Source organism: Dipteris shenzhenensis, chromosome 11 (assembly GCF_047967505.1).
Source record: "Dipteris shenzhenensis isolate YYH24624 ecotype China chromosome 11, Dip_SZ_1.0, whole genome shotgun sequence".
Taxonomy (NCBI): Eukaryota; Viridiplantae; Streptophyta; class Polypodiopsida; order Gleicheniales; family Dipteridaceae; genus Dipteris; species Dipteris shenzhenensis.
Window position 1 is genome coordinate 40,442,025 of NC_141606.1, and position 27,516 is coordinate 40,469,540.

Sequence of the window (27,516 nt, forward strand, 5' to 3'; positions counted from 1 at the left end):
TGATTAAATAAAAAAGAATAAGAACTTGGTGAACAAAGCTACGCTTATGTTCTCATCAATACCCAAGCATAAGCTAACATCCGGGTTTCGAAAGATTCCAGATAACAAAAACACAACACCAATTGCTAAATGAGATTCATGATCGTCCAAATGTGGGACCTCTCGGGATTCAGGAGACCTATGCTCTTTTGAAATGTAGCAAAGCGGTTAGTCTCATGGTTTTTACTTGGCTTTATAGTTATTACTTTGTACTTTAGGCTGCTAGGAGATGCCACGTGGCACTTTTGGGGTATTATTACATACAAAGTTGTAAAACAGCCTGCCTAAATCCTATGAAAGGCATGGCTGCCTCATTTGTACCCAACTTTTGATCAATACACTGTTATAATGTCAAATAAAATTCTTACAGCAGAGCTCTTGGCTCAAGCTGAAATTCAATACCTCTCTTTGAGAGGGACATCAGGAAACCACATCCCACCTGAGTACCCAATTACGAGACCAATCAAATGCAAAAATTACATACCGACCTAGGACTCAATCAAGAGAATGTTCCATGAGCTTTGGGTGTGGGCCTAGAAGCATGCCAAGAGACATGGAGATACAATATAAGACGACAAACTAATGAGCTCAGTTATGGCGGCTCAATTGCGACTTTAAGTACATCATTGGATGACATGTGGCATAGCCACATGGCAACGCATGAGACACATGGCAACCTGTGGGGACATGTGGAGGGCCATGCATGGACCATGGCACCACTTGTCACTGCAGGAACTGCAGCCCCCATGCAGCCCACCAAAATCCAAAGGGGGGCCATCCCCTTTCTTAATTGGGCAGAGGGTGGGCAGGTCACCTAATCTCTCACTGCTACAGGATCCACTGGTACCACAACCATAGGTGCATTCGCAATGGTTGGAGTCACGGGGCTGAGGCATTAGCTCCACTCCAATTGTAATCTCCCAAGTCGATCTAACCACTAGGTGTCTTTGGACCTGCATCTTCCACAGAGGGTGATTCATCCCATCCACCTTGCTGGTCTCCCCAAGTTTGGAATCGGATATCTTAAAGCCATGATAATGAAATGAAAGAGATTGAGATGTCCCACACATGTTTGAATCTGAGTCGCCCTCCTCCTCGCAGGGGCACTAGTCCTTGAGACGTAGAAGCTGATTCCCACAAGCTAATTCCAAGGTCCTTGCGTTCTATAAACTACTCTATGCTTTTATCACTTTAGACAATGGAGTCTTACAGCTTTATTTTAATAGAAACTGTTGCAAATTGCCCACACACATAAATGCTGTAATTTAGAGATTGCACAGGAGGCTGAAATTACACAGCTTAACAATTGCTAAAAACAAATTGAGATTGCAATATGGTTGAGGGGGCCAAGACGTGGGCCCCCCCTTATCTAGGCTCACTTTATTTCTTGAAATAGGAGATACAAGACCAAGGTGCAAGCACCCTCCAAACTGAGAAGGTCCTTGCGTTCTATAAACTACTCTATGCTTTTATCACTTTAGTCAATGGAGTCTTACAGCTTAATTTTAATAGAAATTGTTGCAAATTGCCCACACACATAAATGCTGTAATTTAGAGAGGCTGAATTTACACAGCTTAACAATTGCTAAAAACAAATTGAGATTGCAATATGGTTGAGGGGGCCAAGACGTGGGCCCCCCCTTATCCAGGCTCACTTTATTTCTTGAAATAGGAGATACAAGACCAAGGTGCAAGCACCCTCCAAACTGAGAAGGGCACCCTGGCTTTACTATCTGCTGAACCATCTAGACCCTTGCTTTACGATCTCTTGAGCTGAGCGATGTACTCCCTAGAATGGCACCAACAAGAACAAATAAATCAAGCCATGGACAACAATGCTTGGTTCACAACCTCAACCCTGGAAGCAAGGTCACATTCTCCAATACAGTGGTAAATTGCTGACAGAGAATCAGCTTCTGGCCATCCCAATCCACAAGGAACAAACCTGCAACAATCACTGCTTCCATCCAACATTAGTTGCAAGCACTAGTTATCTAGAAAGAGAGCAATATCAACATGAAATTGTGCTGCAAATGAGATAAACTTGAAATTACAGACTCCCCTCATGACTTGACTCCTTTGGAGATGGAGTCTCTGGGAGATGGAGTCTCTGAAGGATCTGCAGCCCCCTTGGGTGGGAAGAGTGAGATCATGGGGCTGGAGTAAGAAAAGTGCCATGTAGGCTAGAGAGAGAAATCCTGAAAGGGTTTACACTTTTAGTGAGAAGGTTGTGGTTGCTCACAAGCTAGGAGAAGGAGAGGGGAGGCTGTTGCTGTTCCAGAAGTGCTCAGAAGAGGCTGATGCATGTAGGAGAGGGACTGGAACAGTACAAAGAGAATGTGCTGCAGTAGAGAGAGACAAGGTGCTGGAGAGGAGCTGGCTGAACCCCAAAGGGTGGAGGAGGGCTCTTGCATCAAGGGAGAGGAGGAGGGACTGAAATGGACGTTCGCTTTTTGTGTGGGGAAGGCCTTTTATACGCTCAGCCCACCCTCTCCAATTAAGAAAGGGGGTTGGCCCCCCTTGGATTTTGGTGGGCTGCATGGGGGCGGTAGTTCCTGCAGTGACAATTGGCGCCATGGTCCATGCATGGCCCTCCACATGTCCCCACAAGCTGCCATGTGTCTCATGCGTTGCCATGTGGCTATGCCACATGTCAAGGCTGCCATGCCAGCATGCCCCGTCATACAATACCCTAAAAATAGAAAGTGGTCAGAATTCAATTCTGGTTTCACTTTCGGATACCTAACAGCTTGTACTATCCAATGACGTACTCTAAAGTCACAATTGAGCCATAACTGAGCTCATTAGTTTGTCATCTTAACGTGCTTCTAGGCCGACACCCAAAACCCTCTGCCCAATTAAGAAAGGGTCTAGCCCCCCTTGGATTTTGGTGGGCTGCATGGGGGCTGTAGTTCCAAATCAAAGCCAAGCCCATTATATAGCCATAGCCTATTTGGCAAGATTTACAAGAACTTTCCACAACATTGGTTACATCTACCCTTAGCCCATAATGTGTGTGCCATGCCTGAAAATTAGTTTGTACAGGAGTCTCTTCTTGATGGAGAGAGAATTTTACTGTAGAATGAGTGGTAGTACCACAAAAGGGATTGTCACACGGAAAAAAAGTAGGTGACGGGAAATTTATGTACCCCTCCTTGCATTTATACCACAAATTTTTTGGTATAAATGCATGTGTCTTACATCAATGTAAATGTTAAAATTTTGATGTATAAATGCAAGAATTTTATTGGTACAATGTAAATTGCAAAAAGTGTAGACTGCTTTACTTGGTCACCATGTTTTCACTATGCCTTTTACATTGTACCATTAAGTATTGGGAAAATAATTTAATGTGTGCTTGTAAGTACTTGAAAAATATTTTATTTGCATATCAAGTCCTTTAAGTACTCTTGAGGACTTTCCATTTACTTGAAAGTAACCCACATGTAACTACTTAACCCACATGTACCCAAAACAACTCATTCATTTAGGCATCATATACCAAAAACTAGTCATTCATTCAGTCTACCCAATGTCAGAATCTTTGTATTGTTGAGCCTGCCACCTGCAAATGAAGTTGTTTTGTAAATAAGGATAAAAAGTTAGGAGTTTTCATATGTTGCACTAGAAGATCCTTTCCTTTTTCTTTCCACCATCTTCATCAAGTTTGCTTGTCTCTATATCTTGTCAAAAGACCTTCATATGAAGGAGCAAGTAATTATCTATTGTCTCATTAGGTTCTTGTTATGCCACATTTAGCATACACTCCCATTAAGGGTCCATAACTGTGGAACAATGCATCTACTCGTTTTCGGCATAGTAAATGATTCACAAAGATTTGTGATGCTGTTGTAGATAGAATTTACAGGTTCACACATAAAATTCATGTTTCCTTGGATTATTATTGCTCCCTCTAACCTAGAAGCATTTGGATTATGATCAAACATACAATGGAATTCTCCACTAACCCAACTACTTACGGACTAAGTTGTCCTCTGTACCAAGGCTTATGTAAAAGATTGGATGAACATTGGTTCTTTGGGGAGTTGCAACCAGCACACAGCATTATTTTTCTTCTTTACAGGAAACTACTAACGTATCTTCTCGCAAGTCGCCAACAATTCATAGTCCTTTGACGTTGTTAGCCACTTTCAACATATCAGTGTTGCTTATGTTGATGCAGCCTTAGAAAACTCGAAGGCTTGCCAGTCTGCTAAAGCCAAGAGCCAACTAGAATACCTCTATGAATAGTAAAGCAAAGAAAGTGTGAGAGTTTCTTGGCCCTAAAGATCCCCCAAAAAAGAGCAAAAACTTGATAGATGATGCTCTAAAAGGATATAGGATACTTCAATAAGAAAGCACTGTACATTATTTGGATGACCGTAGGTACATTCCAAACTCGTCGTGTCATTTCTTAAGGCTATTAGTCACACGCTTACAAAACCTCAATTCCATCATGCAAACAAATGCAAAGGTGCATGGAGGTATGTATGCATACTTGGTCATTGGCAAAAATTAGCACTTACAAAGGCTACTAGTAAAAGTTAGTTCACATTGTACTAAGAAAAAGTTATTCTTATGAAGGGAATACAGCATAGAAACCTGTAGCACGAAATAAGCTCCACAAGTATTGTGAAGGCAAAGGTAGCCAAAATAAATGCATGACCAGCAATTAAACAGCCCAACATAAGTTTCTAAGTCTATTTTAACGACCATGATAATTGTACTTAATAATAATGTCTTTGGTGTATTCTTGCTGCACGCTATTGTTGTCAGAGACTAAGAACACCTTTTCTCAATTTTCGTAACAATTGGCCAAAAAGGGCAAGGTGACACCTAACGCCCCTAGTGGGTGTCTATCTTGTTAAGCGTTGGTTAAATGTCTACAGATCACACTATTATGATTATGCTTGTTGTGCATTAAGCCTTCACTCCCATTGTAGCCATTCACTGTGTCTGTATGTTTGCGGGCGGCAAATATCCCTCCCTCTATAGCTAGAGGGCAAGAAGCTTCTTATTGAAGCCAGGGCTCCTATGTGGCATACAAGCACAATGCACCCAATCAAAATGCATCAAACACATGTAATAGATGCAATACCTAACATGGTGAGTGCATGCTGGCAAGGCAAGGCCACATGAAATAGACCAATTGATTCGTGTCATGTGGCATCCATCCCTTTTATCTGTGATGGATGTATGTGGAGGCTGGTGGCCCCTTAAAAATCTTTAGCCACCATGGATATCCTAACTTAGGACCTAAGGTCTACCTACTACTCTTTTTAACCTTCAATTAATCCTAACCCCAAGTGTAATTTAGTGAGCTAACTCCATAGTTCATTCCAATAGCCCGATGCAGCCTTGTGATGGGAGGACAGCAAGTTCATACTACTACCACCTATTGTCAAGATACCTTGCATGCCATTTGGAAGCGCAGTACAAAGGGTTCTAGGATGCTTGTCGAGCAGTGTGAGTGCTGCAAGGCATGGCCTAAACATATTTTCAATGTTTTCATGGATCAAGAAATCCTAACCCAAAATTACCCCTTGGGGTAATTTAGTGAACTAAGTCCATAGTTCGTCAATTTTTCAAACATCATGCTGCAGCCTTGTGATGGGAGGACAGTAGGTTCACCGTACTGCCACCCTTGTCAAAGTATGGCTGGATATGCTCAACACCTTGCATGCCATTTGGAAGCGAGGTAGGACGCTCGTCGAGCGAGGTGAGCGGTTTGCAAGGCATGGCCTGTACATATTTTCGTGGATCAAGAAATCTATCACTTCTCTAGCCCAACATGTTGGTTGTTAGCACCTCCTCTCGGGTAATAAGCCGGAACGTTAAGAACCAAGCTGCAAGGGGCCAAGATTCACACCTCACAAACAATTGACTCTTGTATTTTTCTCAAATCATTTAATAGAAGCTTCTTCTTCTTCTTCTTCTTCCTCCTCTTCCTCCTCCTCCTCCTCCTCCTGCTTCTTCTTCTTCCTCCTCCTCCTCCTCCTCCTGCTTCTTCTTCTTCCTCCTCCTCCTCCTTCTTCTTCTTCTTCTTCCTCCTCCTACTTCTTCTTCCTCCTCCTGCTTCTCCTTCCTCCTCCTCCTACTTCTTCTTCTTCTTCTTCTTTCTTTCTTTCTTTCTTTTTTTTTTTTGCCCAAAGCCCGAAGGGGGGGGCTTGGAATACCTGGCTTACATGGACCTTCTTGGATGTGCCCCTCATAGCACATGGCAAATCCTCCTTAGGATGTGGTAGCATCCATAGCCAGACCTGTCTAAATACCAATCCCCACCCTAGGAGTTGGAGCAGAAACCACTTGGCATGTGGCACTCAAGGACCTTTAGTTCCTCGGCTCCTCAGCTATGGAATGCTATGTGTATGAGGTTCATTATGTGTTTGCAACAAAGTTGATGTATTTCTAGGCGTATGCTTTCACTGTGCAACCAGTGTTCACATTTCTATTAATGCAATCTATTTGTGTGTGTGTGTGCGCGCGCACGCACGTGTGCATGTCCACATCTATCCTATTGGGATTGTTCCTTCATCTTTCATGTTTGGGATGATGTGGCATTATAGACCACTTTCATATCTACTCGGTTGACAACAAAACCCTACCTTGATTTAAAGTAGTGCAAAGGTATAAATAAGAGACCGTAAAACACAAACAATCAATTTGAGAGTCTTTAAATGGACAACACTTTACAATCCAATAAAATATCTAATTTGATCCCACTTGAAACATTTGCACAAGATGGACTGAATTATGCTCCTCTCATCTCGACAACAGCTGTACACGAACTTTTTTGCAAGAAGACAAAATTAAATGCCTGCTGATGCAATTGAAATCTCCCTATACATGCACTGATTTCAACAAAGAATACTATACCTGTTTAATATAGCAGCTCTTCAAAAACGGGATCCACACTCTCACCCCACTCACGTTTATACATATCCAAAAGCTTTTCGGCTGGCGTTAGGCCTGCAAATAAGGGTGCAATAGGTAGTCAGTACGATAAAGTTTGAATTCGTAAAACTTCACTCTTCAAAAACTGCAGCATGTGTGCATATGTGTGTAGGTGCATGCACAACTGCTCACAAATGACATACACAAAACATATGGGCACATGGACAAGCACTACACATGAAGACAAGTGCACTGCCATACATGCATGCAAAGTATGAATGTGCTCTTACCCTTGAGCATGCAAGCCTCATCTACTTCCTAGTAGAACTAATGTTTGGGAGAGGACTTGAGTATCAAGAACATGGACAATTTTTATTACTATGGTGGTAGACACATCTAGTTGTCTTACAAGTGGTAATCGCTACAAAGCAAAGCTGTATGAAGAAGTTTACACACCTAAAATCCATCTTTTATTAAATCTAGATTGACTTTCTAGACAACAACTATTGACCCTGTTTACGGAGACATGAAATTAATTTTGGGGGTCAGAAACTTTGAGGGATGGTCAGGCACAGATGGGGCATACGGCGGCAAGGAAGAGGGGGCGTGGGGTGATGATGTGAGCATGCATCAGGTCTAAACAAACCCATCTTGAACTTGTTTGCTAGATTCTAGAAAATCATTCTAGACTTTCTCTTCTCTCACCTCATAAAGCTGCCCAAACCTGTACACAACAAAAATACCTTCACCTTAAGGGAGAGGTATGGGTGGAAACTCAGTTAAGTAAATAGCTTAACCCCTCCATGTATTGCTGGAGATGAGATTCACTTAATGCCTAGTTGTGACATGAGTATCTTGCCCACACGGTTTACTCTTACAAGAGTAACCTTGCAACATTTTCATACTACAGCAGTGATACTTATCCTGGATTCAGCTTCTTACAATATATCCTTGCTTAACCAAATTATGGGAGAGTAAACCCTCGTTTATGTCTGATAAGACATATTAACGCACACCTGCCGGGCATGTAGCAAGGGATTCCATATTTCATTTATGAATGGCACTCAACATTCCTCTATCTATTGCTTAGGCGCAAGCACCTAAGGAAGTGAGAAAAAAAATTGCCTAAATTTAGCTGGCGCTCAATTGGATCCACATTCCAGAGCACCAAACCCTAATTTTACACCAAAGTAACACAAGACCTCACCTTAGTGACAAATACAATCTCGGTTTTCAACTAGAGGGATTATCCAAAGGATATGCTGAATTGTGAGTTATCCAAATCACATATTGTTTCTTTGTCATCAACATAGTCATACAAGCATTGAAATTCGTGGCTCTTGCCAATTATTTCTTCTCTCGTACAATATTTCCCTTGGCGTGTCAATCATCACAGGTCTTGACACTTGCTGGGGTAGACTTGGTGATTTTGGTTAACACAAAGCCACGACCTGCATTTTGGATCTATCTCAAGGTGTTCATTGTTGCTTCGTAACAACTTCATATGTTCATGCTAGATCTTGCATTTCGACTTTCCTCTTCATAAAACAAGCATTTCACATTGCTTAACCGTGATCTAAGTTCCTTCTAGATCATCAGCGAACCATTCTTTGGGTAGCACACTTCTAGCTCCCTTTCTTTTTTATCCTTAAGGCTTAGTTAATTTTCACTATCCTATTGTACTTAGACTAACATTCTTAAATAAGAAGCATTTGACAAATTCAAAGAATGCAAAGAAATGGTGGAAAATCAACCTAGAAGAAGAATCAAGATGTTAAGAGCTGATAGAGGTTGTGAATACATGGAAGAGGCCATGAATTGGGAGGAAAAAGAGGAGGTTTTTCAAGACCAAAGAACTCAAGCAATTAAGGCAGTGCAAGGCAAAAACCCCAAAGCCTAGAATATTCTTCAATAAGGTAGGAAAAAAATAACAGGAGGAGAGCATGGGCGGATATTGTAACTTTCATCAAGACCTTCATCTGATACATGCAGGGGAAAAACTAACAGGAGGAGAGGATTTTAGCTTTCATCAAGAGCTTTACAAGAGAGGAAGATTAACATGCAAAAAAAGCACAATACCCATCAAGAACTTGATTGAGGTCTCTAAAATAGAAGCCATTTAATTTGGATTGAAAAACTGAGAAATGGAAAAGCACAATTTGCAGGGGTCGGTGGCAGACATGCTAGCACAAAACACAAAGGAAGTTCTCACATGCAGGACTGCCAAAACGGTACCCAAAAGAACGGCAAACAAATAAAATAGTACATGTATTCAAAGAGGAGGAAAATATATGCAAAGAGCTATGGTAAAGAGGCTTTGTGGAGCTGTCTTAGAGCAAAAAATCACTGTACAGAAAATAAATCCAGGTCATTGTCACAAGCAGTGCCATGGCAGAAGCGGCTAAAGCAAAGAGCAATGCCAGATACTGTTGTTGTCCAAATTTTAAGAAGGATCTCAATGGAATACCAAGTGATTCACTCTCTATATGGTTTCCTTCTCCCATTTCCTTGTTTAACTGGGCCATAAGGATAGTATACATGTCAAAAGCGTCCAAAACAGTAATCAGGATTTTTTACCCTACTTGGGTTGCTCCATCTTATTCAGTGAGATAGTCTAGTACATACCTGTATTAACAACTTCAGAAATCTCATTCAAGAATCCGATTTCCTTGTATCCTCTTCTTTGCAGCCCTTCCTTTAGTTTGCGGAAAAAAGACACAGATATTCATGAGAGTCCAGCAAATCACTTTTAAATGTGGTCCCGATGACAAAAACTTTGTGATATGAAGAATTGTATATACAAATACCACCTTTGCAAGCTTCACGACATCTTGTGCCACGTGTTTTAAGAGCCCATCTCTAAATGGAGTCTTCAAACCCAAGCTTGGAACCTGCAAATACAATGGTTGTAAAAGTAGTAATGCGATCGTTTCAATGCATAATTCATACCCTACATCTCTACCCATGTAGCCTGAATTATCAATTTGAATGTGGGATCCAAATAATGGTTGAGAAGGTGTAGGCTAGCAGCTGCACGTTCAGAAGAAGCATGCAGACACCCATGACGTGCATGGTGACACAAAAATGGAATTAATCATGTTTTTCTAGCTGCAACCTCTTGTACTAGGTTTTCGATTTGGTAAGCAGGGCAGGACACCTTCTTTAAGGAATCCTTCAGAATTCTCCTAGAGTGATACACATCGTCCACGGCAATCAGCCTGATCCTTTGAAATTCCACAATATGCATTTATTGAAACTATGCATACTGAAACACCTAAATCAACCAAAACAAAAAACATAGCAAGCAGAAATGAAAACCGATTGCTGGAAACCAATCTACCAATCCCTGACCCAAAAATCAAATGTTGCAAAAATTGCAGTTGAGAAGATAAAAAAGAACGCAAACATGAATTGCAATCCACGTGCAAAAAAGACTGCTGAGATACACATTTACATGCGATGAGAAGTAAAAGCGGGACGATCTTTCTGAAAAAATAACCTAATCTGAGTCAATACAGTCACATTGGGAGCCAAGACCCGAAACCAATATCAATGCAAGGTAGGATTCTTCTCGCATCTAGCTAAGTGTCAAGGAAACTATAGTGTCCCATACCTCTAGACCTCAACTCATAAGGAAACTAGACTAGCTAGTGCTAGTTCTCTTGCTTATGTCCTTGTCATTACACTTGGATGCATCCTGAGATGAAACAAAAGGACAGCAAATGAGCCAACAATTATTTCATCATAAAGTGTGAGAACAAAGAAAGCAAGAGTGAGCAAGAGTGAGAGCTGAACGTAAGTCTACTCAATAGTGGACTGAAATGAAGTGTGTAAAAAAGAGAGATGAGGAAAAGAGAGATGAGGGGTTTTGTCTAAGTGACAAAACCCTATCTAATCACTAACTGTAGTTAGGGATTAGACTGTGGTTAGGGGGGAAAACCTCTAAGAGGGAAAAGTGCCCCTAACCCACTTATTACATTACATTGGCCACCGCCTAGAATATAATAATAATTCTAACACCCCCCTACAGTGCCAATGTGGTGTACAAGGTAGTGATCAATCACCAAAAGGAGAAAAGTTTAGGTCACTGAGAAATGCCTCAAACTTCTCACATGGAAGTGCTTTGGTGAAGATTTATGCAACATCGTCATGTGTTGGCACATAGATCATATTGATCTCCCCTGCATGCAACTTCTCTCTGACATAATGATAATGAACCTCAATGTGCTTCGCGCGAGCATGAAACACAAGATTCTTTGCCACTACCATAGCACTCTGACTATCAGTGAGAATTGGAGAAGGACCCTCCAATAAGAGACGAAGATCAGCGAACAAATGTCGCAGCCAAACACATTCAACAATCGCTATGAAAGCTGCTCTATACTCAACTTCACATGAGGAAGTAGCCACTGTAGATTGCTTCTTGCTCAGCCAAGAAATGCAAGCTTTGCCCAAAAGGAAACAATTACCACTTGTGGACTGCCTGGTATCATAGTCTTCAGTCCAATCTGAATCACTGTAAGCATGCATTTGCAAGTCACCCCCCTGGGAAACATCAAGCCATAAGACTTTGTGCCTTGCAAATAACGGAAGATGCGTTTTACAGCCTGCCAATGTGTTGTCTTTGGGCTGTGCATGTATCTGCTCACCTAAGATACTACATACTGAATATCAGGCCTAGTATTGCACAAATAAATGAGGCATCCAACAGCCTGGTTGTAAAGTGTGGCATCCACTGATTCACCTGCATAATACATAGTAAGCTTCAGCCCCGACTCCATGGAAGTGGCTATAGGCGTAAGTACAATCATGCATGTTGAACCTATCCAAGAGCTTCTGCACATACTCATAACAATGCCATGCTTGTCTTGCATAAACTAGATCCCCAAATAAAAATTTAGCATGCCCAAATATGTCATGTCAAATTCAGCTTTCAACTCAACTTTAAAATCTGCAATTATTTCCTCATTTGACCTTGTGAGCAGCATGTCATCTACATAAAGAATGATGACTCAAATATCCCCCCCCCATCCTTCTTGATGTAGAGGGTGCTTTCCGTGGGACTATTATGTAACCCCTTACTTGCCAGGAATGCATCAATCTTGGCATACCATGCACGTGGGACTTGTTTCAGCCCATATAAAGCTTTGTTAAGCTTGCAAACCTGAAGTGCATTGCCAGAAAGTTCAAATCCAAGAGGTTGTTTGACATAAACCTCTTCCTGCAAGTCCCCATAAGGAAAGTTGTTTTTATGTCCAACTGATGGACATTCCAAACAAGATTTGCAGCCATAGCAAGAACCGACCTAATGGTGGTCATCCGGGATGTAGGAGCAAAAGTCTCCTCATAATATATGCCCTTCTTCTGTGCATAGCCTTTGGCAACCAGCCTTGCCTTGTACCTGTTAATGGACCCATCTGGCTTCCTTTTCATCTTGAAAACCCACTTGGTACCAATGGCATGCTTACTTGGTGGCAAATCCACAACATCCCAAGTCTGATTCTTCTCATTGGACTGCAATTCATTGTGCATGGCATGCATCCAATGCACATTATCCTTTGCTTCTTCAAAGGAGTGGAGTTCTTCTTCATCAAGAAGAGTACTTGCATAAGTTGTCTCAACTGAAAGGGCCCCCCCTACGTGTCTTACTACACTATGAGTCCTGCCAAGCAATGGGGCCTCAAACCTACTCTCCTTGAGAGTCTGTAGCAACCAATTCGGGACTGTTTTGGTTGCCCGTATCTCTTGAATCTCTTGCCTGACAACTTCATCCACACCCTGTGGAGGTACAAAATAAACCTGTGGCTGAACCAGGGAATGTGGATCAGAAGGAGGTTGCTGTGAATTCTGATTTTGAGCATGAACCTCAGCTGGGGAACCAAATGCTATAGGAAGCATCCCCTCAAAAACATCATCTAAAGAAGCTGGAATATAAAATTCAGCATGTGTATGTGCTGAATTCTCTGAAAATATAACATCTCTACTAACAAAAATCTTGTGAGAAGCAGGATTGTAGAGACAATAGCCTTTGCTTTGTGCACTATACCCAACAAAAATGCATTTAAGTGCCTTATCTAACAACTTGTGTCGAAACTCCACAGGCACGTGGGCATATGCAACACAACCAAAAACTCTGAAGTGATCACTGAAGGCTTTCTCCCATGCCATGCCTCATAGGGAGTGATTGTCTTCAAAGTCTTTGTGGGAGCCCAATTCAAAACATAGTTTGCACACATGAGGCCTTCGAGCCAAAACTTGGGAGGCAAATTTTTACTGGTAAGCATGCATCTATCCATCTCCATAAGAGTGCGATTCTTGCGCTCAGCTTTACCATTGTGTTGAGGTGTAAGCCTCACTGTAAGCTGATGCGTGATGCCTTTCTCCTTCAAAAATGCCTCAAACTCATGAGTCATATACTCCCCGCCTCTATACGTGCGAAGAGTCTGCACCTTGAGTCCTATCTCATTCTCAACCATAGCCACAAAGTGTTTGAAATGCATAAACACTTCTGATTTTGCCTTAAGACCATAGACCCAAGTGTAGTTGGTGAAGTCATCTATGAATGTAACATAATAAAGATAACACCCAAAACCAGGTGTCCTCATGGGACCGCAGACATCATTGTGAATGAGCTCTAATTTGTATGTAGCTCTCACTGCACCATCCTCCTTGAAAGGAAATCTATGCATCTTGCCAAGGATGCAACCCTCACATGCATGAGGAGCAGGTGAGGCAATGCATCAACCATAGCATGCTTCTGAAGTGTCATTAAGCTGCCATAGCTCATGTGCCCATACTTGGCATGCCATAACTACACATTCTAGATCGCAACAGTGAGAGTGCTCACTAAAAGTGCAAGATCGGATCTTTTCTCATATATATCAAGCTGAAAAAGACCCCGATACAAAGTGCCAGACAATATCAAAGCATAGTCATTCCCTTTGTCTCTGGCTGCACACTTAGCATCATCGAATACAACCTGAAATCCTCCTCTATTAAGAGAGGACACTGAAAGCAAAGTCTTCTTTATACCTGGCACATATAGAACACCTGAAATTCTGAAATTTGTGCCATCAGTGGATGTGCGAATGATGTCCCCCACTCCAACACTGAATAAGAAGAATTATTTGCACAAGTCACCTTCTTTTTAGTAGGTGGAGGATGCAGAGATGCAAAAAGGCTCTTCTTAGAAGTGATGTGCTTAGAAGCACCACTATCAAAATACCAAGTATTCAGTGTCTCATTGACACTGAGAGAGCATGCATCCTTTGAAGGATCATAACTGCAAGTCAAGAAAGCATAAGGGTCATCCTCAATAGTGGCTATAGCATCTAAACTACCCACTGAGAAATCTGAAATGCAACACAAAAAGGCATAATGCTCCTACACAAAGTTGGTTGTAACATCTCCCCCATCATGTGAATGTGGAGCTGATGCATCTCACACAGCCATACCTGAATTCCTTTTCTTTTCTTTAGCTATGCGCTTCTTGTATTCTATCACCACAATGTAAATATCCTAAGTCAAAGTACAGTTAACCATTTATCTAATCATAATTAAAGAGTTTTCATATGTGTTAATTATGGTCAAAGAGTTCTTTTAATGGTCAAAGAATTGACTACGGTCGAAGAATTGACTACGGTCAAGTAAGCCTGACTTCGGTCGGGGAGACTTGGTTTATTACCAAGAGGGTTAACTACGGTTAACCAGAGAACCACAGAGCTGACTACGGTAAGAGAGTGTTGACTTCAGTCAACGAGACTTAGCATGCGCCAAGAGGGTTAACTACGGTTAACCAAGATGTGCCAACTTTGGTTGGAGAGACTTAACTATAATTAAGGTGCCTCGACCCTTGGTCAAAGCCTCTTAATTATAATCAAGAGTCTTGACTCCAGTCAACCAGAGAATAAATATATTTTTTTATATTTGTTATGTGTACATGTGTTCAATGGGGACACCCACCATGACTAGAATTAGTCCACAATGTGTTATTTGCATGCAAAGCGCTAACAAATGATGGGTGCCATGGTGGTGCGCTTTAATTAATTGTTGCAGGTACTAGGAAGAGTTATTTTCCTAAGCGCTACGGGAGCCTAACAAGCATCTAGGAGGCGGTTCGCGTGACAAAGTGCTTCGAAGACTCCAGAGTTGCCCTTGGTGGCATGTAATAGGACTTAGTCTAGATTTTAGACAAGTGGCATGTTGCCAATTTGAAATGAGCTTGAAGCTCTTGTAACATTGATTCACGTTGGATTTTTGTATCAAGCAGCTCTACGCTGAACTCTTGTAACAGCTTTCTCTCTTCATGAATAAAAACCTTCGGGGGGGTCCAGCCCAACGTTTTGTCCTGGGCCCTAGTGCATCTGTAGAGAGAGGGAGTGAAAGAGAGAGCATATGAGAGAATATTTGCAGTAATTACATGGAGAATGAGATGACATTGGTATCAACGCTCAGATTAAGCCCTTTTTTAAGAGCTTGACGATCCAAGTGCTAGAAATGCCTCTCGAGATGATAGGTCGACGCTCCCTCTAACGCTTGAAAGATCTACACAAAGTGCACGGTGTCTTTTGGTGCGATGGTGAATTAGTAGTGCTACGTTGAATGGGACACGAGATTCCGCAAGCATAAGGGAGGATCTACGCACCACAGAGAGGATGCCCACAAGAGAGACCAAATGGGCCTGTTTTTTTACCTCGTGCACCGTGGAGGTTATCAAAGCTAGAGATGGTGGCGGTGAAGCGCGCTATCACTACCATTCGTACTCCCATTGGATGCATGAGGTGTTTGAAGGGGGCCTTCACAAAGAGCAAGAAAAGAGGTGTTCTCAGTGCGTGTACTCAACGCCAGCGTTCAAGGCTGAGCAACTCCTGAATTGCAATAGAAGAGGTCCCGTGACTGTGAATGGTGGAACCTCTTCAACAAATTGACGGAAGGACTTCCACGAGAATTCCCTGTCAGATTTCGTGAGCTCGTGACGTCTTCTGTGTGTCTTAGTATACATGGCAACTTAGGTAGGTGAAATTGACGAAAGCACTAAGGTGTTGAGTGATGGCGGATGCCCGAGATGGTTTGGCAAACGCAGAGAACGTCCCGCGACGGATTCTCCAAAATGCGCGAACGCGACGTCAGTGAGCCAACCAAGGTTTGAACCTTGGGCTGACGTGGCAGCCAGCAATGGAAGAGGTCCCATGACTGCGAATGGTGGAACCTCTTCAGCAAATTGACGGAAGGACTTCCATGGGAATTCCCTGTCAGATTTCCTGCGCTCGCAACGTCTTCCGTGTGTCTTAGTATACGTGGCGACTTAGGTAGGTGAAATTGACAAAAAGCACTAAGGTGCTGAGTGATGGCAGATGTCCGGGATGGTTTGACGCACGCAGAGAACGTCCCGCGTGGCAGCCAAGGTTTGAACCTTGGGCTGACGTGGCAGCCAAGGTGACGTGGCACTGAGGATACCAGAGCTGACGTGGCGCTTACACATGGCACACAGGCAAACAAGCATGATGGCGTGGCAGCCAAGCTGATGTGGCACTGACCCGTGCGAGCTGATGTGGCAGCGTACAGTTCAGATGCTGATGTGGCACTGACACATGGCAGACAGGTGGCTGGTGTGGCAGACTTGAGGTTTATCTAACCTAACCTTGGTTAGTAGACTGGTTAGAGGTCCAGTTAGTTGACCCAACCAGACCAGTCTGGTCACTGTAACCAGACTGTGGCCAGTCCAGTTAGTCTAGTTGCAGACTAACCAGACCAGAACCAGTCAGTCTGGTTAGAGTAACCAGCCGGTTACTTCATCTAGTTACTGTCCCCAAAAAAAAAAAAAAAACAGTTGCAAAGACAGTTCTGGCCATCAATTTTTTATCTATCTGTTAGACTTTTACTGTCAGAAAAGCAGAGAAATCAGAGATTTGCAGAAAAGAGAAAATGTATGCCTTTGTGCACTGGAAATATGAATCAGATGCATTCTGAGTGCTTTTTGCAGCAGCCAGAAAAGAGGCAATACAGTTGTTGATGCTTTGGCAACTTTGTGGGTTTATGCTTTGACTTGACAGCCCATTACTGGCACAAGTTGTGAATGCAAGACACCTCTTGTTGAGGTACTTTCTTTCTGAAAAGCAAAGGCTGAGTGCATCAATTGCTTACATAGTGTGTGTGAGAGAGTTGCAGATCTCAGACAAGTTGCAGAGATGGCTTCACAGCAGCATGCCCAATCATTCCATGAGGGAATGGCAGAGTCTAACCAGGTACAACAGGCTGAGGCTATGCAGATAAGTAAAGAGAATGCCTATAGAGAGTTGATTACTCAGTTGGGAGAGGCAACAAGCGATCCCTTGTTTCGCAGGATGGTACAACCTCTTTTTGAGGGAAAGCCAGAGAAGCCTCCCTCTGGAGCAGATCAGGAAGAAGTGGTGGTGAGCAAAAAGAGGAAGAGTGTAGGTCCTCTTCCCAAGAAGAAGAAGGCGAAGCATCATCACAGTTCATCTGGTTTGTCTTCATCTTCTAGCTCTACCTCTTCATCCTCGACATCACCTCCTTCTTCGGGGTCTTTAGAGTCAAAGAAGAAAAAGAAGAAGAAGAAGAAGAAGTCTAGCACGAGGGCTGAGACTAAAGAATTCAAGGACGGTGGGCAGTCAGTAAGATTTGCCACTTACAATGGCCAATATGGCCAAGCTGAAAAGGCTATGCAGTTCATAAGGCAGTTTGATGCTGCCTTTAGCCTGGAAAAGTTCAGTGAGTCCTCAAAGCTTCGTATGGTTGGTTTACACTTGAATAGTACAGCCAGTGCATGGTGGATAGCTAAAACAGCAAACTATGTAGCCCCCACGAAATGGAAGGACTTCAAGAAAGCTTTCTATAAACAGTTTATTCCCAAACAGTTTCGGGATCATGTCCTTCTGGGTTGGGAGAGCATTCATATGGAAGCACAAGATACAATTGAGTCTTACAACCAGAAATTTTGGGACGCATACTTACAGGTTTCTCCTTTCAAGAATATTTCTGACAAGACTCAACTCACGAAGTAAAGGGCCGGACTCACTCCAAAGATACAGGCCCAAGTGAACACCAAAGATATTAAAGAAATATCAGATCTCATGCATTCAGCCAATGTGGCTAGTCTCATGTACATGGAGGATCCTATTGGTATGCCATCACTACAGGCAAGGTTACCGGGGGATAAAAAGCCAGTGATCCCCAAGTTTGAAACAAGAGAGTTTCCCAAGGCTCAGAAGAGGGGATTTCAGCCTCAGAAGCCGAGGGGAAACCAGGAGCAAAAGCCCTATAAGGGAAGAGCATAGCTTACCCCTGAACAGATTGAAACTTTCAAGAAAGAGGGTAAATGCTTCAGGTGCGGCAAAGAGGGACATGTGGCTGCCCAGTGCCCAGAGAAGCCTTCAACTTCGAAGGGAAAAGAGGCAGCCACGCGGACCGCAAAAGCCAATGGCAGGAGGAATTCCTGACATACTGGGTCATGTTTCAAACCCAGAAGACGAGAATTGCTGCTATCATGGGGCAAAGTCAGAGCCCAACAAGCGCTGATTTTATTTGATCCAGGGGCTACTGATAACTTCATATCAGAGGACCTAACCCTGAGGCTAGGAAAATATTGCAATGGACTTCATTTTTTATTTGCCAAGATCAAAGTCAGGGAATGATGGGATTTGGACTATCATTGATAGATTCAGCAAACAAACTCATTTCATTCCAGTTCGCAAAACCATAAAGACAGATCATATGGCTAAGCTTTTCATGGCACAGATCTTTAAGCACCATGGTATGCCTAAGTCCATTGTCAGTGATCGAGATCCCAGAATGACCAGTTTATTTTGGAGAGCTTTATTTGATAATATGGGGACGAATTTGAATTTTCCTCTGCTTTCCATCCCCAGACAGATGGTCAAAGTGAAGTAGCAAATTCTACAACATTGGATATGCTGAAATGCTACGTGGGTGACCAAGGTTCAGATTGGAAAAAGTACCTACCATTGGTAGAGTTCGCTTACAATAATACAGTACACAGCTCTACAGGGAAAGCCCCCTTTGAGGTCATTTATGGGAAGGTGATTATGCTACCTATCCTGAGGACCAAGGATGAAATATTTGCTGCTAATCAATTTGTGAGAGAACTCTAGAACAGCTTACAGCCAAGTCCAGAGAGCAATTGAAAGGTCTCAAGAGAAGCATAAAAGAGCTGCAGATAAGCATAGGAGACAGTTAAATCCCAAGGAAGGGGATTGGATACTTTTAAAGTTCGAAAAAGCTAGGCTCCACAAGTTTAAAGGCAAACAGAAAGTGTATGCAAAGTTATCTTCCAGATATTATGGCCCTTTCAGGGTTACAGAAAGAATAAATGAGGTTGCATACAAGTTGGCATTGCCAAAGCATTGGAGGATTCACAATGCATTCCATGTGAGTCTTCTAAAGAAATGCCAGGGGCTAGAGCCTACAGAGCCAATATCAAAGGATCCACCAGAAATAGATGAGTTGGAGGAGGTCCTTCAGCTAGAGCAGATTGTGTACCATACTGTACAAAAAGGCCCTCAAGGCAAGGAGTTTTACAGGTATCTTGTAAAATTCAAGAATTATACGGCATTGGCTGCCAAGTGGATGAATGAAGACATGTTGTCCAATCATCCACAACTTTTGGATGTTTACAAGGAAGCTTTTCACTTGAGGTCAACTGAATAGAAGCCAAGGGGATGTCACCACAATGTAAATATCCTAAGTCAAAGTACAATTGACCATTTATCTTATCATAATTAAAGAGTTTTCATATGTGTTAATTATGGTCAAAGAGTTCTTTTAATGATCAAAGAATTGACTACGGTCAAAGATACTTGACTCTGGTCAAGTAAGCCTAACTTCGATCGGGGAGACTTGGTTTATTACCAAGAGGGTTAACTACGTTTAACCAGAGAACCACAGAGCTGACTACGATCAGAGAGTGTTGACTTTGGTCAACGAGACTTGGCATGTGCCAAGAGGGTTAACTACGGTTAACCAAGATGTGCCAACTTCAGTTGGAGAGTTGTGCCAACTTCGGTTGGAGAGACTTGACTATAATTAAGGCGCCTCGACCCTTGGTCAAAGCCTCTTAATTATAATCAAGAGTGTTGACTCTGGTCAACCAGAGAATAAATATATTTTTATATTTGTTATGTGTGCACGTGTTCAGTGGGGACGCCCACCGTGACTAGAATTAGTCCACATTGTGTTATTTGCATGCAAAGCGCTAACAATTAATGGGTGCCATGGTGATGCGCTTTAATTAATTGTTGCAGGTACTAGGAAGAGTTATTTTCCTAAGCGCTACGAGAGCCTAACAAGCATCTAGAAGGCAGTTCGTGTGACCAAGTGCTTCAAAGTCCCAAATTTGCTCCCAACATGCAAGCCAAACAATGGCTCTCTGCAAGAATATCTACCAAAAAATACTTACCTGCCAAAAAACGCCTTCCAAGGTCCACCTGCAAAGAAAGCCCTGCCAACAAGAACCTTGTACAAGTACTCTGCTCTGACGACTTGCAACAGTCCATACAGTACGGACTATACGGACGGATCTATACGACAAAAGTGCAGTCGACTGTATGAAAATCGTACAAATGTACGGACAACGATTGCTTGTATGGAACGACGGGTACGAGGGCTGTACGGCAGAACTGGTACGGAATGTAGTTACGGACAGAATGCGAGAGCTGTACGGTGCTAATGCAGTTTACACGTGCGACGCAGCTGTACGAATCTGACGCATGTGTATGACCTGTACGGACAGATGGCGCACGAGCTGTACGAACGCCTATGCAAAGAGGTACGGATGGCGGCGGCAAACAGTATGGATGGCCATACTATTGTACGGACTGATTGCGAGCAGTACAGCGGCGTTGGTACAGTACGGAGCTGTACGGACAAGCTGGAGCTGAACTTGAAGATGGAGCTTGCGGGCTGGAAGCAGAAGGTCGAGCAGGGTGAACCTGCTCTGATACCAAACGTGAGGACAAAGAAAGCAAGAGTGAGCAAGAGTGAGAGCTGAACGTAAGTCTACTCAATAGTGGACTGAAATGACATGCGGGCAAAAGAGAGATGAGGGGTTTTGTCTAAGTGACAAAACCTTATCTAATCACTAACCGTAGTTAGGGATTAGACTGTGGTTAGGGGGAAAAACCCCTAAGAGAGAAAAGTGCCCCTAACCCACTTATTACATTACATTGGCCACTGCCTAGAATATAATAATAATTCTAACATAAAGTCCATTTGAATCTTGGCTACAAACTCGGTTCTCAGGATCTGAAATTCTTATTTGCAAGATGGTTCTGCTGCCTCCCTACCCTAGCAGCAACTCTTGTGCACACTAGTACTTTTTACCATTCAATAGCTAGGACTAGGAGGCAAGATGTTTAGAGGAAAGGAGTGGCCATTCACGAGAAAATGGCAGCCTTGCAGAGGAAAGAGCAAACGAGACCTTCAAATTCGTAGGTTCAGGAGTGTCTTGATGTAGCAAAGGCTCATCAAAAAATGCTTTTGGAGCAGCAAGCTAAATTTTAATATCATACACGTGAGTTCTTTTGGATTCAGATGGACGAAAGAGTCAATAGACACTTTTTCGTTGCCCTGGACCCTCAGCATGGTAGGGAAAGTGTGAGACAATGGCTGGTGTTTTACAGCTATATCCACACATGCAATGATGCCCAAGCCTCCCACTGCATGTGGCACGATCACCGTCTGCCAAGCGACCCAACCTCTAGTATTCCTCGTGCCATCCGATCCTGCCCAAAGGAAGTTCCGAACCAGCCGTCGGAGCTGCCCAATGCACCCTCTATGAAAGCAGCAGCAGGAGGCGATATACCAGGCTGTGGCAAGGACCTAGTTTGTCACTAAGGCACGGCCCGCTAGGGAGAGTTTGGCCAGCTCCAATAGAGAAGCTTGCACCGAACACTCTCAAGGACCGGGGTAATCCGTTGCTCTGCTGTAATATCAATACCCACCTAGCATCCGAGGTATCTCGTTGTCTAGTCCCGCAGAATCCAGTGGAAGCCAAAGTCGCTCCCCCACTCTCGAATCTCACGTGTCTCCTCGCAGCCTGTGAGAAACCAATGGATTGTGTCCAATTGATCCACACACCCGAGGCCCCACAGTAGATAGCCAGGGCTCCTCTGACTCTCTCGAAGCTCGTTGTGGTGGCCTCTACGTACAAGGCCGTGTAATCTGCAAACTCAGAGTCTAGCACGTTCTCCTCCTATCTGATTGGGAGCCTCAACCCTGTGAGGCCCGCCACCTGTGATCTCAAGTAATAGCCCAAAGCCTCCGTCACAAACAAGAAAAGAGAGGAAGCCAGGGGACAACTTTGGTGGACCGAATGAGAGAGAGGAAAGGCCTTGCCCATTTGCCCACCGACAAGCATTTGACTAGAGCTCCCCGCCGCATTAAGCACAGAAACTCCTCTAATCCATTTGTCTGAGAAACCCAACCTTTGCATAGTACCCTGCAGGAAAGACCACTCCACCCTATCGTAAGCCTTCTCAAAATCCAAGAGAAGGATGGCCAAAGGCTATGACTCCTCCTTGGCCCAATCCACTGCCTCCCAGAACGTGAAGACGTTGTCCAAGATGTTGCGCTCTTAAACAAACCTGGTCTGTGTGTCGTGGATGATGTCGGTGAGATGAGGCCGTAACCGCAAACTCAAGACTTTGGTGAGGATCTTGTATGCGGTATCAAGCAAGGTGATCGGTCTCCACTGCCGAATGTCTGACCTATCTCCCCCTTTCGGGATTAAACATATCCACCCCTTGCTCAGGGACTGAGGAAGGGAGCCGTGTCGAAGATCTCCTGGTAGGCTAGGCGAAAAGGGGTGGAAATGATCTCCCAGAAGTTTCGGAAGAAGGTCGGAGTCAAGCCATCCTCGCCCGGACACTTTTGGGTCGAAAGGGCCTTAAAGGCTTCCCAGAGCTCCTCATCCGTAAAAGGCTCCTCCAAACTCCTGCATAACTCCCACGAGACTACATCGAAACGTTGTCCCAAACTAGCTCACGGGCCACAAGGCAAGCTGGAGTCATCCTCTCCGTCTGAAAGAGCTGGCTGTAGAAAACCGTGGTCAGCTCTAGGATCTCCTGTGAATTAGTTTGCATAATGCCCGACAGATCCCGTAAACGCTGCAACTACGTGCTTGTCAATCTAGGTCCAGTGGTCTAAAAGTGTCATCTTGTCCCCTTGCTGTCTTACCTAAGGCTATGTCTTCATGAGCAAGCTTTGTCATTTCAAAATCAAGTTTCTCAGCATAGTCTTGAATTCGAAGTTCCAACTGGGTAACCCTTTGGTCCCATACTTTAGTTGAACTCTCGTCTTCCATTCTGACTGTATATGCATAGTCAGATGGGCTAGTCTTTAATTTCAGCCTCTTTAGAAGCTTGGAGTTAATTACATTGTGCGTTGACGCTAAGTCAAAGAACACAATGACATCATGATTAGCTACTTGCCCTTTCAACTTGATTAACTCCGTATCGTTAAAGACGGTATACCCCGTTGCTGCGGTCTTTGAGAAGACATTATCAAATGCACTGGTTACTAGCTTAGTAACAGACACACATAACAAAACAGATATTCACCTTTGAGAAGATCCCGCTAGCTAAATCTGCATCTGTTCTGCTCTGGGACTTCCCTCCATTTCCACGTCGCATTCTGAGATCACCATCTCAGCCATCCGACGATCCTTATATCGTGGACAATCTTTCCACTCATGAGACTGAGGGCATCCAAAACATAAGCCTTCTCTCCTCGCTTTTTCTCTTTGCTCTGGGTTCAAAGAAGACTTCGACCAAGCTCAGCCTGCCATTGGTGTTACTTTTCTTTTCATTCCAATGGTGGTACTTGGTTTAGGAGTCTCCACTGGCTTCACCTGCTTGGCTTGACTACTAGGCTATGAGGCACTCCCTTTGCTAATCCACTTCTTCTTAAACCCAGTTTTTCTCGGGTACTCATACCGAGTCCCAACCTGCACAATCCCACTTAGTATGTTCCCTTTTGCATCCTCATAGTTCAAGGCTATGGCAATTGCTTCATCAAGCATGTTCGCATACTTAGCCCGAACTTCCATCTTGATCCGATCATTCAGTCCAAAGATAAAATCTTTTACTTCGATTGACTGAGGTAGAGGTTCATAAACCTTCATTACACTTTCTCTGAACTTATCAGTGTATTCCATCACTGATAAATTTCTCCGCCGAAGGTTTCGATACTGATCCCAAGCTCGAGATGCTGCGTCAGGAGGTAAGAAGTGCTTTCTAAATTCTTTTTTAAACCCCTCCCAAGTAGTGGATGCCATTCCATCTTTCCGTTGTTTTATCCACCACCTATCCACTACCTCATTAAACATATGGGTGGCCTCGCGGATTTTCTTCATATCATTCATGATTTCACAAATGGCAAAAGCCTCGTCCCATTTGTGTAACCAGGTCTCTATAATATCGAAACTATGGTCAAACATCCCACCAGAATACTTGTCTGGCCTATAATTGGCTATATTAGGTACCTTAGCCCTCCTAGGCTCGACTGTATGAACATTCGTTTCAGGCTCCATTGAAGCTTTACCCTTCTCTTCACGAGATGGTCTAGCAGACATACTATGAACCATTTTCCTGAGCTCAGATTGCCCTACATTTGCTTGTAACTGTTGTGCTAAAATCTGTTGCAAGCCATCCTCCAATAAGGCAATTCTACCAAATAGTATATGGCCTCCTTGGCGCGACACCTGCGGGGTCGGCCGGACTCCCGACTCTACGGAATCCACCCTAGAAGCTTCTTGTTCTACTTCCATTTAGGTCCATGGGGTTGTGTGTGTGTGTGTGTGTGTGTGTGTGTGTGTGTGTAAAAATTTAACACACCTAAATTGTATCCCGAATCGAGAGCCCAACTCCCAAATTTACAACCAACCAGGCATATATCAACTGCAACTGAAACCAAAACATAATCTTTTCAACACACAAATTCACCACTTAATCAATTGGAGAAGAAAAGCACAATCACACCATGAGAGCAACAGCAGACTGGGTACAATCTCCCTTCCCTAGATGAGTCGCTCACGCTTCCCCATCTAGAGTATTTATGTCACCACAATGTAAATATCCTAAGTCAAAGTACAGTTGACCATTTATTTGATCATAATTAAAGAGTTTTATATGTGTTAATTACGGTCAAAGAGTTATTTTAATGGTCAAAGGATTGATTATGGTCAAAGATACTTGACTTTAGTCAAGTAAACCTGACTACGGTCAGAGAGTGTTGACTTCGGTCAACAAGACTTGGCATGCGCCAAGAGGGGTTAACCCCGGTTAACCAAGATGTGCCAACCTCGGTTGGAGAGACTTGGCTATAATTAAGGCGCCTTGACCTTGGGTCGAAGCTCTTTAATTATAATCAAGAGTGTTGACTCCGGTCAACCAGAGAAAATATATATATTTATTTATATATATATATATTTGTTTAGTTGTGCACATGTGTTCAGTGGGGACGCCCACCGTGACTAGGATTAGTCCACAGTGTGTTATTTGCATGCAAAGCGCTAACAATTAATGGGTACCATGGTGGTGCGCTTTAATTAATTGTTGCAGGTACTAGCAAGGACTATGTTTCCTAAGCGAAATGGGAGCCTGACAAGCATCCAGGAAGCGGTTCGTGTGACCGAGAGCTTTGAAGACTCCAGAATGGCCCTTAGAGGCTTGTAATAGGTTTTAGTCTAGATTTTAGACAAGTGGCATGTTGCCAATTTGAATGGGGCTTGAAGCTCTTGTAAAAGAGGAATTCTTTTCATGTTGCAGAGAGAGAGCCTTACGAGACAGCTTGAAGCTGAACTTCTGTATTGCATTTCTGAAATGAATAAAAGACCTTCGGGGGGGTCCAGCCCGACAATTTGTCCTGGGCCCTAGTGTATGTTCAGAGAGAGGGAGTGAGGGAGAGCCTTTGGAGCATGTAATTCCGTCGTTGACGTGAAGTTATTGCTGATTTTCCACTCTCAGTGCTGTTTCATAAACTACGGTTGTATTGGTATCAGAGCGAAGGTTAGGATTGCCTCCTATGGCGACCTCGATCAAAGAATTACATAGTTTCTGCAGTAATCTGCTGCGAGATTTTTCAAGGGAAGATTGTATTGGTATCACGAGCGACGTAACTGTTTGATTATTGCGTGAGCACCGGTGGAATTATTTGGCGCCATATAGAAGTCTACGCAAGTGCACGTTATGGCAAAGGAATCGACGGAGATGTCCCGAGTAGATAATTCCTTGATACCCTGGGCGGAGGGCTAGCAGGGATAACAGGTGCTCTCACGCGGGCGCTCATGGCGCAAGTCCGTTGCTTGATGGAGATACGACAGAGACCGTTGCCTTTTGATAAGCTACGCTTGGCGGAAGATTCATGATGGAAAAGCATTCGTCAGGTTCTTTGCGCCCGTGATGTGTGCGTGAAAAAGACAAAGAAATGGATTTATCATGGTCAACAGAGCTGGCGACGCTGATGCGATGACATACGATCCTCTTGACGGAGATTTTTGCAAAGGTTTGGGCAGGCTTGCCAGAGTTGACGTGGCGCTGACGTGGCGCGGGACACGTGGCGCAGGACACGTGGCAGAGGTCTTGCAAGATGCTGATGTGGCGCACGTGTGTATTCTGACACGTGGCAAGTGACGTGGCAGACACGTGTGGATTCCTGACGTGGCAGTACAGGTGGCAGTCAGCTCAGATGCTGACATAGCACTGACACGTGGCAGACAGGTGGTAAAACTGTAGTTAGTGTAAGTCTGGTTAGCTGGACTTTGGTCAGATGTCCAGTTAGTTGGCCCAACCAAACCAGACCAGAGCAGAACCAGTCTGGTCAGTTTGACCAGACAGTAACTATCCAGTCACAGACTAACCAGACCAGAACCAGTTAGTCTGGTTAGACTAACTAGCAGTTACTCCATCTGGTTACTGTTCTTTATTATAAAAAAAAAGACAGTTGCAGAGACAGTTTTGGCTATCAAATTTTCTCCTGCCTGTCAGACTTTTACTGTCAGAAAAGAAGCAGAAAACCAGAGAAAAGCAGAGAAAACAGAGATTTGCAGAAAAAAGAGATGCATGCCTTTGTGCACAGAAAAGGGGAAACAGATGCCTTTTGAAGCCATCTGCAGCAGCCAGAAAAAGGGGAATATAAATTGTTGATGCTTTGGCAACTGTGTGGGTACATGCCTTGAACTGACAGCCAGTACTGGCATAGATTGTGAATGCAAAACACCTCTTGTTGAGGTACCCTTTTCTGTTGGAAAAGCAAAGGTAGTGTGCATTAGTTACCCGCACTGTGTGAGAAAATCTGCAGATCTCAGAATATGGATCAATCACCTATCCAGTGGGATTCTCAAGATAGGGATGTGCATCCAAGACAGAGGAATGTGCCGCAAACTCAACAAGAATTTGAACAAATGGTACGCACTCGTATACAAGAGCTGGAAAATCTAAAAAGGGATCCCAGGGTTCAGCATTTGTTTCCAGCAGAGGCTATGCCTAATCCAGTATATGACGTGCCAATGCCAAAGGCACACTCTCGTGTACAGTCTGAGAGAGAGAG

The 27,516-nt window shown here is 43.5% G+C and overlaps 1 protein-coding gene across 1 annotated transcript in view; it reads right to left on the bottom strand.

The window, feature by feature from the left end:
* Positions 1 to 1,291: 1,291 nt before the first annotated feature.
* Positions 1,292 to 27,516, bottom strand: part of GSH1 (glutamate-cysteine ligase) — a 54,328-nt gene continuing 28,103 nt past the window's right edge. Inside the window, exons 14-17 of the mRNA XM_087381362.1 lie at positions 9,744 to 9,824; positions 9,559 to 9,628; positions 6,916 to 7,008; positions 1,292 to 1,984 (exon numbers count right to left, since the gene is read on the bottom strand). Coding sequence (XP_087237488.1) covers positions 6,920 to 7,008; positions 9,559 to 9,628; positions 9,744 to 9,824 — 240 coding nt within the window. The 3' untranslated portion in view covers positions 1,292 to 1,984; positions 6,916 to 6,919. The remainder of the gene's footprint in view (positions 1,985 to 6,915; positions 7,009 to 9,558; positions 9,629 to 9,743; positions 9,825 to 27,516) is intronic.